Source organism: Sebastes umbrosus, chromosome 12 (assembly GCF_015220745.1).
Source record: "Sebastes umbrosus isolate fSebUmb1 chromosome 12, fSebUmb1.pri, whole genome shotgun sequence".
NCBI lineage: Eukaryota > Metazoa > Chordata > Actinopteri > Perciformes > Sebastidae > Sebastes > Sebastes umbrosus.
The window spans coordinates 25,035,532-25,056,709 of record NC_051280.1 but is presented as its reverse complement, the minus strand read 5'-3'; the positions used below and the strand labels follow the sequence as shown (position 1 = coordinate 25,056,709).

The 21,178-nt window shown below is 42.4% G+C and overlaps 1 protein-coding gene across 1 annotated transcript; it reads left to right on the top strand.

Moving 5' to 3' along the window:
* Positions 1-2,345: 2,345 nt before the first annotated feature.
* LOC119498934 (KN motif and ankyrin repeat domain-containing protein 4-like) lies at positions 2,346-19,422 on the top strand. Its single transcript, XM_037788053.1, has 10 exons — positions 2,346-2,599; positions 9,213-9,292; positions 9,373-10,833; positions 12,557-12,632; positions 13,314-13,619; positions 13,791-13,875; positions 15,092-15,311; positions 15,410-15,552; positions 16,800-17,000; positions 18,676-19,422. Exons 2-10 carry the CDS (start codon positions 9,277-9,279, stop codon positions 18,766-18,768), a joined length of 2,601 nt encoding a protein of 866 aa, XP_037643981.1. The 5' UTR covers positions 2,346-2,599; positions 9,213-9,276; the 3' UTR covers positions 18,769-19,422.
* The last annotated feature ends 1,756 nt before the right edge of the window (positions 19,423-21,178 follow it).

Sequence of the window (21,178 nt, the reverse complement as noted above, 5' to 3'; positions counted from 1 at the left end):
CTCTCGGAGTCGGTTGTCTGCTTGGGTAATGGAAAAGGAGTATTTCTTGCTAATTCTTGCTAATTCCTTTTCCATCCATGTTGGGGCACAAGGCGGTGGTTGCAGCTCCTCGAGCGGCTCTCCCGCTTCATCAAATCATACACTCGTCATTACCATTTCTTTTAATTTCAAGATAGGCTCAAGTTGGGTGCTGCCAGTAAGAGACTGTGTTAAACAGTTTTCACTGTAAGGCACATATTGTGGGCTGTACATGATTGGAAATACATCATGAATCATGAGGAGACAAACTGAGCTAGTTGCCCAACACAAACATAGACCCAACAAAAATAGATGGAGAGAAAATAAAGAGATGAACTGTAAACATAAGGTATAAAATAAACAGAATGAGAAGGAAAGAAAGAGTCTACAGCCATGCTAGCGGCTCTTTGGGGCTGTACTGTGTGTGCTTTGAACTAAATGCTAATGTTAGCATGATAACATGCTCACAATGTCAATGCTATCATGCTGATGCTTAGCAGGTGTAATGATTATTGTGTTCATTACCTCATTTTAGTATGTTAGCATGCTAATATTTGCTACTTAGCACTAAACACAAAATACAGAGGCTATTTTGCAGTAAGCCGACGCGCCAAATGGTTTGTTTACCCAGAACCATCTGAGGAAACTGTTTGGAAAAGGGCAGGCACTTTCAAAAAAATTCTTGGTAGGTGATTGGATTAACCATCCGTCAATCAAACTCTTGCCGAAGCCAGTCAGGAGAAGAGCGAAAACATCTTTTCCATCGAGAAAAACCTTCAGTACCGTTCTTTACTCTTCTTTCAATGTAGAAATACCCTCCAGATTCTGTTATAACTGATGCTATTGCAGCATCTACACTAACCTCTTCAGGAGCCGCCATTGTTGTTTTGAACGAACAGTTTCCCCTTTGTGTTGTCGCGCCACACACACCTAAACCGCGACTGTAGCTGTCAGTAGCTCCTAACAGGATGCTGATTGGTGTGATCACTGGTTACACATTACTTGAGGCCTGAGAGATTTTGGTGTGATAAGTGATCTCACGGTTCTCGCGTGATCTTGAGATATTGCGAGAATCTAGCTGCCATGCAAGGTAAGTTTTGCGGGTATTTGGTCATAAACCAAAGTGTTTGGCAAATTAAAGTTTTGTCCTGATGATGGCAATAAATTAAAAGTCAAGGGATCTCCAAAGTCATAACAACATGAGACATGAATGTATGTACCAAATTTCATGCCAATCCATCCAACAGTTGATAAGAATTGTCATGTAAAACCACAAATGTGAAGCTCGTGGTGGCGCGAGAAGAAAAGCCAGAGAATCACCAAAGTCAGCAGGGTTCATCCTCTGGGCACCATGAATGTATGCACCAAATTTCATTGCAATCCAATAATATATGTTTCTCTAAGAACCAAAACCTCACAGAGGCGCTAGAGGAGAAGTCAGGTGGTCACTAAAGTCAGTATGATTCAACCTCTGGGAAAAATGAGCGTCCATACAAAATGTTATGTCAACCCATCTGGTAAATGTTGGGATAATACACTGAATAAATGGACATTTTGACATGCTGGTTGTACTTGAGTAAAAGTTGGGACATCACAAGGGTCTGGAGGCTTTATCCTCTGGGGACCATGAATGTCAAAACTTCCCAGCAATCCATCTAGTTGTTGAGATATTTCAGTCTGGACCAAAGTGGTGGACAGACTAACAGTCTAACATTGCCATCCCTCAAACCGTGCCGCTAGCATGGCTACAAAAGCAATTTACTCTTTTTCACAGCGACTTTGGAGATAAAGGCCAGGCAGCCAGACCAGACAGGTGTTACTTATTGTCCACTGTCCTTATAAGGAGCAGGGAAAAGGTTTTCCTGGCATGATGGTAGTGCCCCAAAGGAAAGATGCTGGGTGCGGGTTGAAAGAGGATCCATGAAGAATGAGAGGTATGCACTGAGAGAATTAACCCCCATGGATGGCACCAAGCCCTCTGCTCTCCACCCCCCTGTTTACTTGATTATAGAGGACAGATCCCACATAGCACCGGGTAGTGTTACACATTCTGAACGAGGAGGGAGGTCTTTGAGGCACAACGTGGTCACTGATGTTATCTGAGAGGATTATGGACGGTACACAGTAAGGTGACTCTGGTACTTTCTCTTCACTTCATGCCAGATGCTCCATATTTTGACATGTTGTCACCAAGGTCCCAGAAGAGCTGCCGACTTTCCCGACCGGCTACTCCTCTGAACTCCTATTGGCTGCTGCCTGAAGGAGTGGGTGTGGTTCTGTGTGCCTATAGCCTCCCACTTGTCAGTCTCGTCGGACAGGAGGTACCGTAGGAAGGCTTGCCCCTCCCTGCTCTCTTTTACGCACAAGCAAACCCAGCTTCTGTTATGGCAGGGGCTGCACATTGGCATTTACCAAACAGCCACGGCATGCCACTCTCCCTGACAGCACCTCCCCGCCTTCTCAGGAGACGGACAGGCTGAACTGAGCTGGGAGCAGACTGTATAGTGGACTACAGTCTGACAAACACACCCTCACATCAGCAAGACAAAGTGGGGGAAAACTGCTGAACACATGTCACCAGGTAAGGACTGGTTTAATATTAATCTCATATCTCTCAGCCAGCGGAGGACTGTTAGTTAATCAGAGCCGAGATGCTAAACGTTGACCTTGAAAGTCTTTCGATTCCGGGACAGGCTGATCTAAATTCAGGGTCAGAAAAGCTTTTGACTATAAAGTGATTTAACAAATTGTGTGGAGTGGACCTCTGGGCTTGTGCTGAATACTAATCAGACTTTCAGGATAGAATAACTTTGCTTTTTAAAGATTAAATGTTGAATTATATTAACATTTTATTGACACTTACTGTATAGAAATACACTTGAACCAACAGACATGTCCACGTGAGAACACACACAAGGCAGCGCACTTTCTATTTTAACCTTGCCATGGTAACATACCATAGTTTTCTTCCTTGCATGAAGCCCCTGGCAGCTGTTTCATCCTATGAGCCTTTGGCTCCACATACCACACAGCGAGGCTTAGATGCCACAATGCAACTCTGACCCTGTTGCTGTTGGACAACCACCAAGACTCCAGTGGTCCAAAATCCCAAGACAAAAACATACAAACTGAAAAAAGAAGATCATAGAACTTAAGGGATTTCAAGGAAGTCTTTATGGAGACAGTGAGTGAAAAATGCATTTGACGGGAAAAAGAAGAGACGGATAGAGCAGAGGGGAAAAGGGAGCTCGAGTCCAAACAGTTGGCTTTGGTTTCTAAATCAACTCTGAACAGAAGACAACCTTTAGAGTTATGCACTGGAAAAAACCACAGTCTGTACAGCCAAAAAGTGGAGAGGAGGAATGATTTTTCCGGGAACAGAACAGGGAAACATGTACATTTACATACTGCACAGACAGATGGACAGACACTGGCAAAGTGCACGGGGACAGCTCTGAAACAATTTCTCACTGTTTCAAGTTCTGGATTATGTTAATTGTCTCAAATTTTAGAAGTCAGGCACCCACACATTATAGTGGTGTCAAAAAGTGGTTCTGTCCAAACACAGAGTTGGCTACAAGTCGGTGGGTGGCTGGTACAATGTGATAGAGTATCCAAACTGACAGCTCTGTAAGTTCACCCCACGTGAACCCATGAAAACAAAAGCATAGAAGAATGAATGGAAGTAAAAAAAGACTAGCAGCTTTGTGAGGCTGCACTCACAGAAGGCACAGCGGTGCTTTGAGCTATGCTTGTCGCGATAGTCGGTGTTACATGGTGGTCGGCCACACACCGATTACATTACATACCCACCGCTGTTTCGCTTTTTTTTTTTACAGCGCTGTGTTATCAATACATAGTCGGTAGATGGACGCTACAAACTGAAAGTGAAAGTTTCTGTTCCGTACGCAGTCTCCGCACAGAGTAGCAGGAGTCAGATTTCACACACGGGACGAGAGAGAGTTGACAGACAAGCATTTGGTGTCAAAGCTAAAAGGAAAAGTGCTTATTTGGCAATATTTCAGATTTAATCCCAACGCTATAAGGAAACCATGAGATTAATGAGGTAATCGCCGTGAGGAGGACGGAGTGGTCACATCTGGGAAAATGTTCTCACCGTCACATCCCTACTTTGAGCTAGATGCTCAAGCATGCTAAAAGACCAACGATGAGAATGCTTGCAAGTTTATGTTCACCGTCTTATTTTAGTGTGTTAGCGTGCTAATGTTTGCTAATTAGCAAAAAACCCAAAGTAGCAGCTGAGGCTCATTAGTTTTGCAAAAATTTGGTCATAAACCAAAGAGTGGGGCGTATTAAAATGTTGACGTAAATGTGCTAAATGCGCATTTCTATTGCCTCCGCACAGCTCTCAACATGGCGCCATCTGAGCTGGTGGCTCGTCAACTACTACGTCAAAACTGCTGACAGAACTAATAGTGTTAACTGGAAGGAGAAGCTCTGATTACACAGAGGGAGAGTGACTTCATTCTCTGCTCAGGTAGACAATACTCCTTTATATCTTTACATAGCAAATTTTTGTTTGCTGCTATATTAATGCTCTGAATATTGTGTAAAGCGCCTTTAATGATGGTAGCCTACTAGATGATAAGTCAATGGGTCACGAAAGTTATTAAAATTCATCCTGACGGGGACATGAATATGAGTATCAAATTTCATGGCAAATCCATCCAACATTTTCTAAGACATTTCACTCAAAACAACAAATGTTGACTTTTCATGGTGGCACTAAATGAAAAGTCAGGGGATCACCAAAGTCTTTAGGATTCATCCTCTAGGAACTGAGAATGTCTGTACACAGTTTCATCTCAATCCATTAAACAGTTGTTGAGATATTTCAGTCTGGAAAAAAGTGGTGGAACAACCAACCAACATTTCCATCCCTAGAGCCAAAAATGGCTAAAATGAGCACTGCAACATCTCTCAGCTGGTACCATCAGTGACCGAACCAAATGTTACCTGCTATACTGACTTAAATCTGAAATCTGAAATAATCCCTTCGTCCATATCTGAGGTTCAAGTATTCATCATCTCTTCATCGGGAGGTCGCCCCTCTTGCTGTGTCATGAGTTCATATTTAATTTGTGGCTTTGGTGAAGAATGCTGCGGATAGAGATGTTGTGATTATGAGGTTTGTGCTGATGTAGGAAGTCTAAAAGGTCTGTGTTAGAGGGGACACGTTTACCCAGAGGAGGACAGCAGCTGTTGTGGGAACAGAAAGACGAGAAGAACCTATATAAATGAAAAGGTTTAAAAAGCTTAAAAAACTGTGGCATTTATTAAACTGAACAATAACAAGAGCTTTAGCTGAATACAAAGGAAACCTTGATTTCAAACTCAGTCCGACGCTTGACTTTGGATTGAGTTCAGTGTGTGCAGAGGCAGCGTTGGCTGGGGCCGGTTTGGGGTAAGGCAAATTTTTTAACGTTTCATTTCTTGGGTTTCCTCTGAGGCTGGGCCTTCTTACTCTCACATACACATTTAAAACCTGCGCCACGGAAATGTGGACAGAGTTAGGCAATGACTCTTGGGAATTTCCTATCCTTAACTCTACTATATTGTTTCCTCTGTGGTAACCTGGTCAGGAAGTATGTCTAAATTTGGTTCGAAACTTGTGGGCTACAGCAACAGTTTGGATTTGACATTTTTTGACTGACAGAAGGCAATAAATAGTGAAAGATACAACCAGGAGGCAGCTAGCGTAGCTTAGCATAAAGACTGGAGGCAGTGGGAAACAGCTAGCCTGGCTCTGTCCGGAGGTACAAAAATCAGCCTACCAGCACCTCCGAAGGCCTTTACACATCGGGGATGTGACAAATAAACGACACAAAAATATGAAATATTTGACTGCAAATATTATTTGTCTAGGGCTTTTATTGTGAAAGGTAAGAACGGAAAGAGTGGATCTGGTCTGTGCTGCCATTGTCGAGGTTGAAAGGAGCAATAAAGTTTGCCGTCTTGGTTCGGACTATGTGTTGTTGTTTCAATAATATAGGTGCCACTCAACCCGTTCCGCACAACTTGATTGGTTAATGCCTTCAATTTATTTGCGGTGCGAAAGCTCAGAAAATCGAAATTTGTTCCAAAAAAAAAAAGTATGTTGCTTTTTCTCAATGTAATATTCACATTCATGACAAAACAACAGTTGTAAGAATACATTAACGTGCAAATTTATCACATGGAAAAAAACGCCCCAGTTGTGTAAAGACCTTAAAGCTCCCTAATTAGCATACAATATCTAATTTGCTTAATCTGTGCAAAAAAACAATGTTTAGTAGTTATTTTACAGGGGCGTTGTCCTGAAGCCAGACCCAGGCTAGCTGTTTCCCCCCGTTTCCAGTCTTTGTGCTAAGCTAAGCTAACCGTCTCCCGGCTGTAGCTTCATATTTAGCGAACAGATAAGAGAGCGGTATAAATCTTCTCATCTAACTCTCAGCAGGAAAATGAATGTGCGCATTTCCCAAAATATGCAATCACTCATTTCAGAGTAGCACTTTTTTTTTTACAAGGTATACATCAAATCTTGAGATGAAACTTCATCTTTTACTTCAAAGCACAAATGTAAAAGAAATGTCCTGAAAGTGTTTCTGTTTGTGTTGGACTGCAGCCAGCAGCCTGCGTTCTCAACTTGCTGACTGAGCCAGCAGACAGACTGATTGAGATGTCAGCAGTAACAGGTGCTCGGCTGTACAGACAGAGCAGATTGACGGAGTCAGTGGTGAATACAGCCTCTCAACTTTAGGCTCTTTTGTTCATCTTAATGCCTCACTGGCTCCAGACAACATGAGCTATTTTGTTGTCTGCCCAGTGTGTTTGTCTACCTGGAGGACATTGAAGGATCTTTTATTACTCTGTAAAATGAAGACACATGTCTGGCTCTCCTCTCTTGACATGTACTTTAGTTTTACACCCACGTGTATAGGCTAAACTTAGACTTGTCTGATCGAGTGCTGAAAGATCCTACTCCACATAAAAGCCCACAGGCATAACAACATACATGCTGTATCAGTTTCAATGTATAACACATGTGTTAGGTTTCTGTAAGAGCAAAAGAACAGAGCATACAGTGAGAAGTAATTCTACTATGATAAATCCTTTTTCCATGCAGGTCAAGAAAATATTTAGATTTTATTTTATCTTTTTACAAGAAAGGTGGGGTGTCCCATATTTGGTCGATACAGAGAGTGTATGGTAACTGAGGCTGGCTATCAGACTTTTTACTTACTTACTACTTTTTGGTACCAACAGAAATGTGTCCCGAGCATCAAGTTTTGAAAACCGTTGAGTACCAAAATCTGGCCTCCAATGTTATAATCTCTTCTTTACATTATTCTTATTCGAAAGAATAAGAAAATTCTTTGTTCTGAATCTTTTTGATTTGAATTGTAGTTTTAATTTTACAATTTCAGATTGCATATTAGTAATTAAAGTTCGACATTTGAGAAATATTTCTTAAAAGTAAGGCTGCAACTAACGATAATTTTCATTGTCGATTAATCTGTAGATTATTTTCTTGATTAATCGATTAATTGTTTGGTCTATAAAATGTCAGAAAATGGTGAAAAATGTTGATCAGTGTTTCCCAAAGCCCAAGATGACGTCCTCAAATGTCTTCTTTTGTCCACAACTCAAAGATATTCAGTTAACTGTCATAGAGGAGTAAAGAAACAAGAAAATATTCACATTTAGGAAGCTGGAATCAGAGAATTTTTAAGTTTTTCTTTGACTTTTTTCTTAAAAAATATTCAAACCAATTAATCGATAATCAAAATAGTTGGCATTTAAGTGAATAGTTGACAACTAATTGATTAATTGTTGCAGCTCTACTTAAAAGAAAAGAAATATATTTTGTGGCTTTTATTCCTAAATGTACAGAAAGGTATCGAAACAATCTTCTTAGATCAGTACCAAAACTAAGGGATCATAGTGGCAATAGAATAAAAACAATACAGAGCATTGTGGTAGCATGTTTTGTCATATTTGCCTATATGTTAAACTCCACCCATCTGGAAATTAGAAAGGCCAACATACTGTAACAGACCTGCATGTACTTCTGCAACAGGTCAAGTATATTATATCTCAGTGATTTCGTCTTAGCTGGTGAAAATTGCATTCGTATCTGTTTATTGCAGATTTGTTGCTGTTTATCGCTTGTCATCAGAGAGTGTGTGAATGACGGAGGTCAAAATTCCCACCAGGGCCATTTGGCGGTGTTTGTCTGTTTACTGCATAGCTGACATTGTTTGGGGCTGCGGCTCGGTGACTGCGGTGCCTCAACGGGACAGTGATCTGCCACAGAGGCTGGTGGTCAGGAGAGGGGAGGGGACGAGGTAAGGATGGAACGGAGAGACACTGAGAGACGAACTACCTAGAGTATAGATTATATAAACTACTCTCTGTCATATAGAGAGAAGAAGGGAGTCAGACGGCAGCAGAGCCCTGGATTGTAAATTAAAAAGAGAGGAAAAGGAAGTTACAGTGAGAGACAGTTGGGTAAAGTAAATCAAGGATCTGACAGAAGACTCTAGACCTGGTAGGAGTCACAGAGAAGGGAGGAAAGTTGTGAGTCACAACAACAATGGTCGTCTGTATTTATGTCTGTAGGAGTATATTTTGCTCCGCTGGCCATAGCTGCTGGGCTAAACAGTCCCAAGCTATTTTCAGCTCTCGTCCTGGATGGCAGAGCTGTAATCAAGTGAACATCAGGCCTGCCACTGTTGAATAATAGCAGGCCGGTGCATGGAAGAAATGAAGCGGTGGGAGTGTGAGAAAAACAGAAGTCTTTGGGAAAAGAAGAGAACGAGAGGGAGGAAGAGAGAGAAAGCACTCGAGCGTAATTGAATGTTTTTGTTTTGTGCTGGGAGATTGAACAAAAGGCGGATTGTGAATGGAGTACAAAAAAGGGGTTATTGCCGTTCTCAGAGTGATCTTCCATCTGGTCACTAAATCAAGATGGAGTGTCCCACCAAGAAATACCACAGTTAAACCTCGAGTGAATGTCAGTGCCAAAATTCATCTGTTTTCCGCCTCAGAAATCATGAATGTGTTCATTATTTTATTAGATAACCACACAGTAACCACTCCTGCCACTTGTAAAAACGTCCCACCATGTGTTTTCCATGTGTTGCTGGCTCAATTCAATCTCCTATTTCATTTGATTTTGTTTGTTTTGTCAGATACCAAAGGTCAAACCAGATAATGTGGCAGTAAATTGTTTGGACAAGTGACGACAAAAAAGTGATGGAAGGACAAAACGGTAAGAAAAAAAAGTCACTAATGTGATAGAACTGTGCTGAATTTGCGATGGATACTAAACTACTGTTTTAATGTTTACAGGAAGTGTCTCGCCTCATAAAACAACAGAAAATGGAATTAAAGGGAAGCCCCCGTACTCGGTGGAAACCCCTTATGGCTTTCGACTAGACTTGGATTTCCTAAAATACGTAGATGACATAGAGAAAGGCAACACAATCAAAAGAGTCCCCATCCAGCGCCGAAGCAAGGGCCCTAGAGCCAGCACTCTCCCCAGGCACCTCAACCCTTCTGGGTGTGGCTACCGCCCGAGCCCCTGGGGATCTACTGGAGCTCTTGGCCCAAGGTCCCGCCTGTCGGACGCCAATCACCATGGCTACACTTCGTGGGCAAATGATCACAGGTCGCAACTTTCTCCCACGGGGCTCAAATCCCTGGCAGAGATGGAGGCCAGAATCAAGGAGTTTGATGAGCAACCTCTGGGTGAGCACATCAGACCTCATCTCCTGCGCGCCTCCAGTCTGCCACTCACGGTGTTACTGAGACAGGGATCAGAGTCCACGGACGACCCCGGCAGCCTCCGGAGTTCAATGGATAACCTTGGAGGGAGAAACATCTCCTGTGAAGACGTCTTCTACTCCTCGGACAGCCCTCGGCCCAAGGACTGCTCGGGGCTGATGAGGCGCCTGACCGAGGCCCTCGAACGTGTGGGAGAGCTGGAGATGGAGGTGAGGGAGATCCCAGAGCTCAGGGCTCACATCTGCATCCTCCAGGAGGAAAGAGAGAGGCTCCGTCTGGGCCTGAATCCACATATCCCACCCCCTTCAGTGAACGGAACCACAAACCCTTACACCTCCTCCCACTACGGCACGGCGGACATCAAAAGGCCTCGGCATGAACGCCACATAATGTTTCCTATAAATCGCAGCGACTCTAATCCCACCCACGAGTGGAGGACTAGTACAGATCTGGATGAGCTGCTGACAGTGACGTCCCTGCAGGCCAAAGTCGCTATGCTGGAGCAGAAGCTCCATGAGACTGGCCTGGAGCTGCAGAGGGCCTTAGGGCTGCTGAGGGAGCAGCAGGAGGAGAGCAGAAGGAAAGATGACAAGATGGAGCACCTTACCAGGAACCCTGCGGTGTGGGTCCGTGCAGAGAGGGTGGTGGTGGACCAGGATGGAGATGAGACAGTGGTGAGATCCATTGAGCCATACAGTAAAGTCTCAAGAAGTCCAGATGCAAGAACTGTCACCACAAACGGTCAAAGAAGTCGACAACAAAACCCGCTAGCGTCGGTGGATCCTGGAGACGCTTCAGAAGAAACAGCAGTGGTCGTCCACCACGTAAAGAAGATCAAGAGGCTCCTGGATCAGCAGTGGGAGTGTTTGTGTGCAGACCGCGAGTCAGGAAAGGAGGGTAAACCTCTACAGCACCCAGACCCCAAAGTCAACTCCCTGCAGCAGGAGATGATGGGACTCGTCGACATCCTTACCTCCTACTACACCCAGCATGGACACGGTGATGGAGAGAGGATTCAACATGGAGGTATTGTAGTCCACAGATTGTACATGATGTCACTGTAATGATTAAAGCATAGTTGAATTATGAAGATACTAACGATGGTTGACCTACATCCACAAGAATCAATTAAAAGCTGATTATGTAACTGAAAATTACTGACAACTACGAATTCGTACCTCACACAGGCTTTGCCCTCTTGCAGACTATTTTGAGAGGAAGTGCTCTCACATTATACCGCAACCTACTGTAGCAGGAATTACCACAGACGCGGTTTTGAGTACTTTGGCAGGTGTTGTCTGTCTGTGGACAGATTTGTCACCGCCATAGCACCACAACCGTGCAAGGGCCAGTCACAAAATTTTACAGGTATGTAGTTGAAATCAAATTGAAGAGTTTGGCAGAGTTCGAAGATGGGTGTGGTCCGAGCAAGGGCACTGGAAGTGGGGTAGGTTTATGCCCCTAGTCCGATTTGCCATCGCAGCTGGTGAGATCCCATCACAAGACGGTCTCTAGTTTGCTCTGCTTTTATTTTCAGTTTCAAAGCCAAGTGCCAGATATCCCAGCATGCAAAGCCAATCCAGTATCATGCCGAAGTGCTTAATAGACCGCCTGTCCACCAGAGAATAGTGTGTCAGTGTCACATTCAGGCAACAAAACCACTTAGTTAGGTTTAGGAAAAACGTCACCCTTGGCAATAAAAGTACATAAATTAAGTACAATATGTATGAAAACAACCTAACATGAGTATGTAAAACACGTCACAAACGTCACTACAAAACACTGCCTCCAGGTTGGAAGTCTTGTGTTTGATGGACCCATCACATCCCCTCCCGCCTGCCATAAGTGGTCTCTCTCACTTTTTATTCTACGTCACTAGTTCTGAGTGTAGTATATTTACGTGGATGAATTTACATTGCAGTCAGTACAGACTACATGTCGTACAAATGACACGCTAAAAGCAATTGTGTCATTGATACGCCTTTTCGTGTGACCTGGCTGGCAAAGCTGAAATAGCAGCTGTGAACCTCGGAGAGAAGTGTGTATTCAATGCACTTTTCTCTAAAAACAAGTGATTAAAAATGTCAGTGGGCATGGGCAGGATCTTTAATTGCAAAAAACTGGACACATTATGGGTATGAAATAGTTATTACAGACTTTGATATCTCAGAATTTGACCCATAGGGTTATAATAGGTTATTCAAATGTCAGTGTTATGAAATGAGCCGTTGGAAAGCCTGTGTAAAACAGAGCTGCTGTTGTTGCCGATGGTAACAGCTGCAGCAACTTAACAGCCGTAGCAACACAGGAATAAGAGCAGGTTTATATGTGGTCTTTGGCTGCTGTTGAAAAACCACAAGCTCATTTTAATTTCAATAAAGAAACACTAGATGACTTCAAGGTGTTGCTAAATGCGTAAAGAGTTGTATCCACACATTTGTCTCACAGCACAGAAGCTCTTGTCAAAATAAAAGTTTTTCTTTTGTGTACTGAAAATCATATTCTGATACATCCTGATGTCCCATTGTCAAATAATTCAGGCCCACAATATAACCATTAATTTACTCTCTTCTTTGTCAATGACAAAATATTTGTTCTGAGGAGCTTTTGTGAAGAAATGGCTGTGTCCAAACGTACCATAATAAACCATAAACCATGATAAATATGCATTTTGTAACGAGCGTGTAATGTTGTTGTTCATCTGTGTTGTGATATTTCATCATATCCTCTGTGTTTGTCTTCCACGCAGCCACTAAATCCATCACGAGGACAGACGGATGCGCCCGGATGTCAAAAAGCCTACACTCTGTGGGTGTTAATGAAGGGTTAGTAAATGACTCTCTCTGACTTCAGCGACCTTTAGAGTTATGATTATTGCTCAAACCATAGTTTTAGTTGACAGACGCACTAACTTGAGGTTATTTAAGCTACGGACCGAGACAAACATCATAATTTAAGACTGAAAGATGAACGCCACTCCCTCTAAAGTTGTCAATTAAAGGAGAAAAGGGAACATTTCCCAAAACCTCCCATGAGAGTTTATTTATTACCTCTAATTTAGAATAGTCAGAAAAGATGGAAAATGTGGCTGTGGCAGTTTCCAGAAGGGTTTGCTGGGGTTCAGTATTATACAGTACATGAGATCTCTTTGGTTGTAATCATCTATGAGCCAGCACAGTGACACTCTTTGAAAATGCATTATATTTAATTTGTTTTGACTTTTTCCTTTTGATTTCCAGCTTTGACGGTTTAAAAGGATTAGACTCTAAATATTGACTGAAAATATATATCCATATAATATACATAATGACAATAATGTTCCTAAATGAGCTAACTCAGACATTGCGGAGGGAAAAATGGTTGATTGGCTTTAATGTAGATTCCTGATGCTGAAAACGCTGGCAATAAATTACAAGGAGTAAAGTTTTTGAGGCATTTATGTGAACTTTGACCTCGTACCAGTCTGATCTAATTTTCTGCTCTCCTTTCTTTATTTTTTATTAAAGGCGCAAAAGTGGAAATGTGGTTGGGCAGGATTGCATGAACCAGAGTGGGCAGAAGGAGAGCAGCATCATCCCCAGGGAGATGGCTGCCGTCCAGGAGGATGAAGAGCCACCAGAGGAGAAGAGACGGATGGAGGGAGTGAAGCAAACGAGCCCAGACGGACAGATGATATCGGGAGGAGCGGGATCAGAGCGGACAGATGGAGGCGGACCGTCTGCGGAAGCTGAGAAAGCGGCCAAGACGAAACCGCAGCCCCCAGGAGAACAGATGGAGGGGAACTCTGGCTCAGAAAGCACCACCGGGGGCAGGTGAGAGGAGCGGAACTAACGCCTTATCAGTGTTTGTTTGGAAGATTGTGATCGTGATGTTTACTCTTTAGGGAATAGCTCCTGTGTTTTTATTTCATCTCATGGGGCTATGAGACAAAATTACTTTCCACTTTCTTTCCTCTCTTTCCTGACACATGCTCTCTCTTCTAGTGAGTCGGTGAGCTCAGATTTTCTGGCTGCCTGTCAGTTCCTCAAAGATCACATGGACAACATGGATAACCCCAATGATCACATGGTAAGAAGTCTTCTTCTTCCACAGAAACCTTCAATCAAACCTAAAGAAACTGATTCAGTTAATATTGAAGCTGTTTATAATCCAAATCTTAAATATATCTTAAAGTGAATGGGAAACAAATCTGTCAACTAACTAAACTGTATTCGATCTTAGAGCTGCTCTTATAAACTTATAGCCTATCAACAATGTATACATTATCTATGTGTAATGTAAAAAGTGCTGCTCATAGTGACAAACCCACAGATAATTATCACTCAAGCTCTACGGAACATTTTAGCATCGTTTAGCTCATTGTTTTGGTTTTATTCACTGTCACAGCTCTAAACAACTTATATTCAGTGAAACAGCTCCAATAAACCATGAGGCCATACACAACCTGCCCAGACCGGACAGCAGACAGACAGACAACGTTAGCGGCTAGTTAGTGAACAGAGTGGAGCATTTAGCAGCTAAAGAGACAGATATTTGCTGGTGGAGACCAAAACAGAGCTTTAAAGGTGCTAAATATGAGATTGGGAGCATTTCTATTGCCTCTGCACAGCTCTCAACATGGCGAACACTGAGCCGGCGAAAATATATAAGTATATCGAAATATCGAAGTCGACATGTCAAAACTGAATATTTGTAACTGTTTCAATACTCATTTTCTGCAGTATCGATTCATGGGTATCAGCTTCGCTTTCTGCTTTGTCTTCTCTCCGACAGCGGGTTTACACAAACAATTTAATAAAAATTTTAAATTTGATGCCCTCAATGTTGCATCAATTTTTTCCTGTGGAATCGAAAATATCATAGAATATCGATACTTTATAAGTAGTTAAAAATTCCAGTATCATGACAACACTACTAGCCAGTGGGGCACGTTCACATCTACGAACATGCAGGAAAAGCATGCGTAGCAAATAGTTGTTAACTGCTATATTAATGCTCTGGATATCGTATAGAGAACCTTTAAGGCGAGTGAATATTTAACTTACATTTGACGGGTGGACATCACTCCAAATTCATGCTAAAGTTGCTCTGTGTCTGCTGGATGTTTCACTATTGACAATATGAACATATTGTATTCCCAAACAAATTAATACTGCTTTGAAGTCTGTTAGATTAAAGATGATTATTCCAACATGTAGTATACACTGTGTTGGCAAATCCTTAAAAATACTCAATCCAAATTTAGTATTCTTCCCTTGTTAATCTTAACCCCTCTTTGTTCCAGAGGAAGGCCCTAGTCGTGTTGTTTCAGCACTGGTTCGGTGCGGCAGCAGAGGAGGCTTCAGTGGCCAGCAGGGTGGCCGTGTACCTGAAAGAAGTGAAGAAGACCACGCCGTCACTGCTGGCCTTCTTAATCAACCTGGCTGACGACAACGGCAACACAGTGCTGCATTACAGCGTGTCCCACTGCAACTACAGCATCGTCAGCCTGATACTGGACACAGGTAATACTAGTAGTACATAGTATAGTAGTGTGTAGCCGGAGCTGGTGCACATAGGAATAGCTGGCTTGTGGATACTGAAAAATGACTTTGCTTTACAGGTGTGAGTGATGTGCGCCTTCAGAACAACGCGGGCTACACAGCGGTCATGCTGGCCTCACTGACAGCCCCTGATGGGCCAGGAGGCATGGAGGTGGTCCGCAAGCTAATGGAGCTGAGCAACATTAACATTCGCTCCAGTCAGGTATAAAACATCCAATGCAAACACAGCTTAAATGTAAGATGGGTCATTTATAAGGTTGGGGGTTTTCTTTAGGTGAAGAGTGGACTCTACTGGACTAGTTTGATTCTCAGTACTCTGGGCAAGCTGTTTTCCAGTTTTTTAAATGAAGACTGCATTTAATCAAACAATCACACACAACATTAAAGGGTCATCCAACTGATTTCACACATGAAAATCAGTTTACTTGGGATAAAGACTGTGAAAACAGTTTGTATATATAATGTATAATTTCTCATGTGGCTCTGAAGGGAGTTTTTAAAGTCTGAGAAAATAACCTCGATGGTGTCATCAAGGTTATGTCAAATTGGGCTTGAGTCAAATGTAATTTTCAACTTGGGGGGGGGTGCAGTTTAAAAGATGTGGGCTTTTCGCAGGAGGGAGGGTCTAATAAAAGAGACAACTGAGTTGCATTATGGGAAATGTAGGATGCAGTGTTTTTGAAGCTTGACCTACATTAGGGACTAAAAATCTGGATATCTGGGCGTCTGCTGCTTCAATTTAGACTATTCTTTTTCAAAATCATGGATGTATTAAGAGAACTGGATACAGTGTTGGAGGCGAGCTCCCGTTCATTCTTATGAGAGTTGCTCAGTGGCGCATGAAGCCAAAATGGCTCAACTGCCGAGTGATAAAGTACCCGGATCATCTGCATCCATTGGGCCTATAGAGAGGTGCAGTAGCGTTTCCTTTAACTCCGCCTCCCAGCCCCGCGGTCCAGCATCGGTCTGGGTTTCATTCACATGAACAGAGGAAGGGAAATAACTCTGGATTCAGCTATTAGGACCTAATGATTTAAATAAGGGCTATTCAAGTGTTCATACTGGGAAGTTGATTTACCTCAACAACAAAAAAATGATCCGCTGAGTTACAGACGTCTCTTTCTTTTGTAAGTCTATGGGAAAAAGTATTTTTGGGCCCAATGGCATCACGTGACGGACATGGAAGTTGTAGTACCGCCGTTTGGCCACTACGTAAATTTGCTTCACGGCCCGGCGCTCTTCCTGGGGGCTTGTTAGAAATGTTTGTCTTGTAACTTCCCAAACTTGATAAAAGTGCAATACTAAATTTCTAGTTTCCCTCAAAAGTGCCTTTAAGCAGGACACTGACATGTTAGATGAACAGTATCAACGTAATGGGCAAAGTAGTACAGGTATGTGTAGTGTTTTTTAACAAATCTCTAAACTTTAATTTTCTGTCCCTCTCCACAGACGGGCCAAACGGCTCTGCACTTGGCGGTGAGACACGGGCGGGTCGTGATGGTTCGCCTGCTGCTGAGCTGTGGAGCGGACACTAACCTCCAGGACAGCCAGGGAACCACGGCCCTGATGTTCGCATCCGAGAGAGGCCACACGCACATCGCAAGGCTGCTGCTGGAGAGGAGCCAGTGTGACCTCACCCTGACTGACAAGGTGATACTGCAGAAAACCCACAGACGATATAATCCCCTAACCTTTTGACCGGAGACACCAGAAGAAGTTCTGTCTTCATTTTAACTGCCAACTACTGTGAGATGTCTTGTTTATGGTCATTATACCAAAAGAATCACAGTTAACTGGACAAGAAATTCTCAAAAAATCTACAGGCAGCACACACCATTAAATTAAATTTCAGAAATACAGCGCTCATGTGATGACTCCAACTCCATTTCTCTTGTGAAATCCTGTTTTATTTGTTAACAAAACGGCATATCTACTTTTTTATTCACATAACTGAACACAAAAAGGAGCTTAGATGTATGAAGGCTCGAATGTTTTGACTCACACAGTGTGGACGTGGGTGGACTGACAGTTTGGATGCAGCAGAATAGAGCTTTCCCAGGATTAATCAAGGCTACAGTAAGACAAATCTCCCTGGGCTGAGATGAGCTAATCCGCTAACGGTACTTTATCTGCCAGTCTGGAGCGAGTGGAGGCAGGAAAAGAGAGCGGAGGAAAGGATGCAAATGGATCTTCTACTTTTGACACAGTCTGCATTTAAAGTAGAGTTTACAAGAGAAAAAAAAGGCGTCCTATCTCGACTCTAAACCGAGTTTCACCTTGACACACGCCCAGATTAATTAGACTAATTAAAGTCTGATGAAATGAAACCTTAACACATTTATCTTAAGGACAGAAAATGCAACCTTGAACATAGTTTTGTGATTTAATTTGTTTTTTGGGAGCCTTAATTCTGCACCTTGATGCAACTATTCACATGAAAACAAGATTTAAGTCTACAGCCATGCTAGCAGCTCTGTGAGGCTGTACTTAAACAGAGTGGTGCTTTGCGCTAAATGCTAACGTCGTCATGACAACGCTAACATGCTGATGTTTAACAGGGATGTTTACACTTTACGCATGTTAGCATTTGCATAATAACCGTAAACTGTATATAAGAAGTAGACGTAGTCACTGTGACGTCACCGATTGGTTTGTGGACTGCCGTATTGAATCCTCGAGCTTGGCATTTTGGCCGTCGCCATCTTTTTTTTTTGCAACCAGAAGTGACACGAGAGAGTGGAGCTAAGTACAACCGAACGCTGAATAAGACATTTTTAAGCAACCAAAATGTTAACTTTCATGAACTGAAAACACTGTGAAAGGGTTAAAGTTGTAAGACGAAAACACGGACAACTCCCTGACCGGACAACGCCGTGGTAGCGACCTGTCAATCACAAGGTAGCCACGCCCTAAAGCATCCCCTGCTTTATCTTCTATTTGACTCTAAATGGGACCATACTTTACAAAATGAACATCATGCTGTATTGAAGAAGACTTGAAACTAGCGATTGAGACCATAAACTCATGTTTACAATGTTTACTGAGGTAATAAATCAAGTGAGAAGTAGACTCATTTTCTCATAGACTTCTATACAATCAGACTTCTTTTTGCAACCGGAGGAGTCGCCCCCTGCTGGCTGTTAGAAAGAATGCAAGTTTAAGGCACTTTTGCGTTGGCTTCACTTTACAGACCCGGAGGTTGCCCACTTATGATGCCAAAAAGTTTGTGTTTTAAAGTAAACCTGTGTCTACTGTGTCCAACTTAATATGGGTTCAGAACTTAAGATTTATGTCTTTCCTGTTTTTTCTCTCTTTTGTCCCCCAGCGTGGTCAAACTGCACTCTCTATCGCCATGAAAGGATCCCACACTGACACAACCGCCCTGCTGCAGGCCCACGCTAAAGCTCGAGCGTTGTAGTACTGGAAAACTGGAAAAGAATCTGCAGACATACAGTACAGTACGATGCTCTCACATTTCACTCTTTTCTGTCTGATGCACTTTGAAACCCAGTTTATCGCTGACGCTGTGTGCTTGGGTTGAGCTGTAGCTGTCATATATTGTTTCTGAACTCGTTCATCTGCACGAGCACTAGCTTGAGTTTTGGATGGGATGACATCGTTGTAACAACATCATCAATGAGTGACGTGAAGCTTTAATGTGTCCTGATTGCTGATGCAGTATACAATAAATGTGCTGTTTTCCATCTGTCTTCACTGTCGATGTAAATACATCGCAGTTATGTCTGATCTTTGCACATCCAAGTAGAAGCTTAGCTTTGCAAACTATGCAATTAAATAAATATTTATTTTGATATGTGTATTGTATTGGTCACATGAATATGTTGACAATTATCAAAAGGTCTGTGTTGTTTTGTGTTTTTAGAAATTTGCGAAGCACTTTTTTAAATAAAATGTGTGTAAAATATACAAATAAAAGCAAAATAGCCATGCTGCATGCCAAGCACATGACACATTTTTGGTGCCAATAAACCAACATGTTGATTTCACTCACTAGTAACTGCTATACTGATGCATAAACTGCCGGTTTCTAATAAAATGACAGAAAACTGAAGATGATGTGTTGTCGTTTCAAAGAGGCAAACATGCTCTCGTCTGATTTTTGAACTAATTCATCAGCTTTGTTGCTGTAGCGACGACCCTGACCAGCAGGTGGCATCGCTCCTCCATTTCACTGTCGCCACAGCCAACTATATCAAACACAACAGAAAGCAACAATATACATAAACCTGGAATTCTAAAAATGAGCATATCCGAGGGATTAGATCTAATCCCTTTCAAGTGTGACAGACAATTATAAACATGACAACCCGACGAATTGTACTAATTCCACTGTGACAGAGGACACAATGAGATTCACCTGCAATCCTGTATGTGTTGCAGCCGGTATGACCCAGTCAGGCGTGAAAGCAGACGTGTTTGAGTGGCCTTTGTTCTCCTAAAACCCCTGGGAAACAGTAAGGGACATAGGTTTAGTTTTTACTGCAAGGACTTGAGATAATGTCGGGGAGATAAGACAAAAAGGATTGAGTGTGGAGACGGGGAGGAGGCTGGATTTCTGTCTGACAGAGCAAAGCCAACTCATTTCCCCTGAGGATTTTTTCCAGCGTGGCCGACTGACTGTCCTGGTGCCGTAATGACCCTGAGCAAATATATACCCTCAGAAAGAGAGACAGAGATGGATAGATGGAGATGGAATCAGATGCTTTTCCATCATATATGCGGTATAAGTAGACAAACACTACAATAAAGTGACAAGTATGGAAATCAGAATGGACGACCCATGTTTATAGATGAACTATAGCATCAAATCATTCGGACGATATGTATTCATGTGTAGGTATACGCTATGCGCCTATTCCACAGATGTTTTAGTGTAAATACACCATCCCCCATCCAAACAGGCCTTCATGTTACGGTGAATAAAGGTGGTGTTCATCTTTGCCTTTGTGCAGCAATGAACATCTATGACACCCATTAGTCTGCTGTAGGAACCACCGGACTAATATACGTATTACACAATATCCTAATGGGTGGTGGTACAACCAGTGAGAGTTTGAAGGCATTCGCCCCGCTTCAGTTTAATAACGATAATGGACTGGATTTATCTACGACTGTTTTTCCGTCTGCTGATGAATCACTTTGTAAGTGGATGAAAGTGAAAAGCAGCTCACTCAGAATGGACTCTAAACATACTGTGAGAGCAGCTTCTTATCTGCTTTAGCATGAAAAGCAAAACTTGAATTCATAATAAGCAATAAAACAGACCTTGCTCAATTCAATACACTCAAGGGTTTTGCTGCTTTAGCCTTACTTACTACTACAGCCAGTTATAGCAGCTTATGTTACCAAACGCAGATATTACTCTAAAGAAATCAGTCATTATTCAGTTTGCTGGCTCTACTTGTGCTACATGTTAGCAAGTCACACAAAAGTAAGATAAACATGTTTGTTTCCTAAAGGTGATGATGTCTTTAAAGCTGCAATTATGAGTTTTTTTTGCCACAGGGACAAAAGCTGAAAATCACACACATTTTACATATAACAACTATAGTTGATACAACTAAATTGCCTGTTTTACAAGCAATATTAGCATTAGCATCCATTTAGGGTGCCCAAATGAACACAAATCCAATATTAACACACATTTATAGTTATGATATTTGTCTTGACAAAACCCCTGAGGGAATGATCCGGCTCTTTAGCTTCTAAATGCTCATATATGTTCACTAGCTAGTCGCTAACTTTGTCCGTCTACCATTTGGTGCTATTTTGCGTTGTGAAACAGTCGCACGGTAGCAGTTTTAAAC

Coding starts and splice junctions, on each gene's coding strand:
- LOC119498934 (XM_037788053.1), top strand. Junction 10,834..12,556: donor AGAGAGGATTCAACATGGAG/GTATTGTAGTCC, acceptor TCTTCCACGCAG/CCACTAAATCCATCACGAGG. Junction 12,633..13,313: donor TCTGTGGGTGTTAATGAAGG/GTTAGTAAATGA, acceptor TTTTTATTAAAG/GCGCAAAAGTGGAAATGTGG.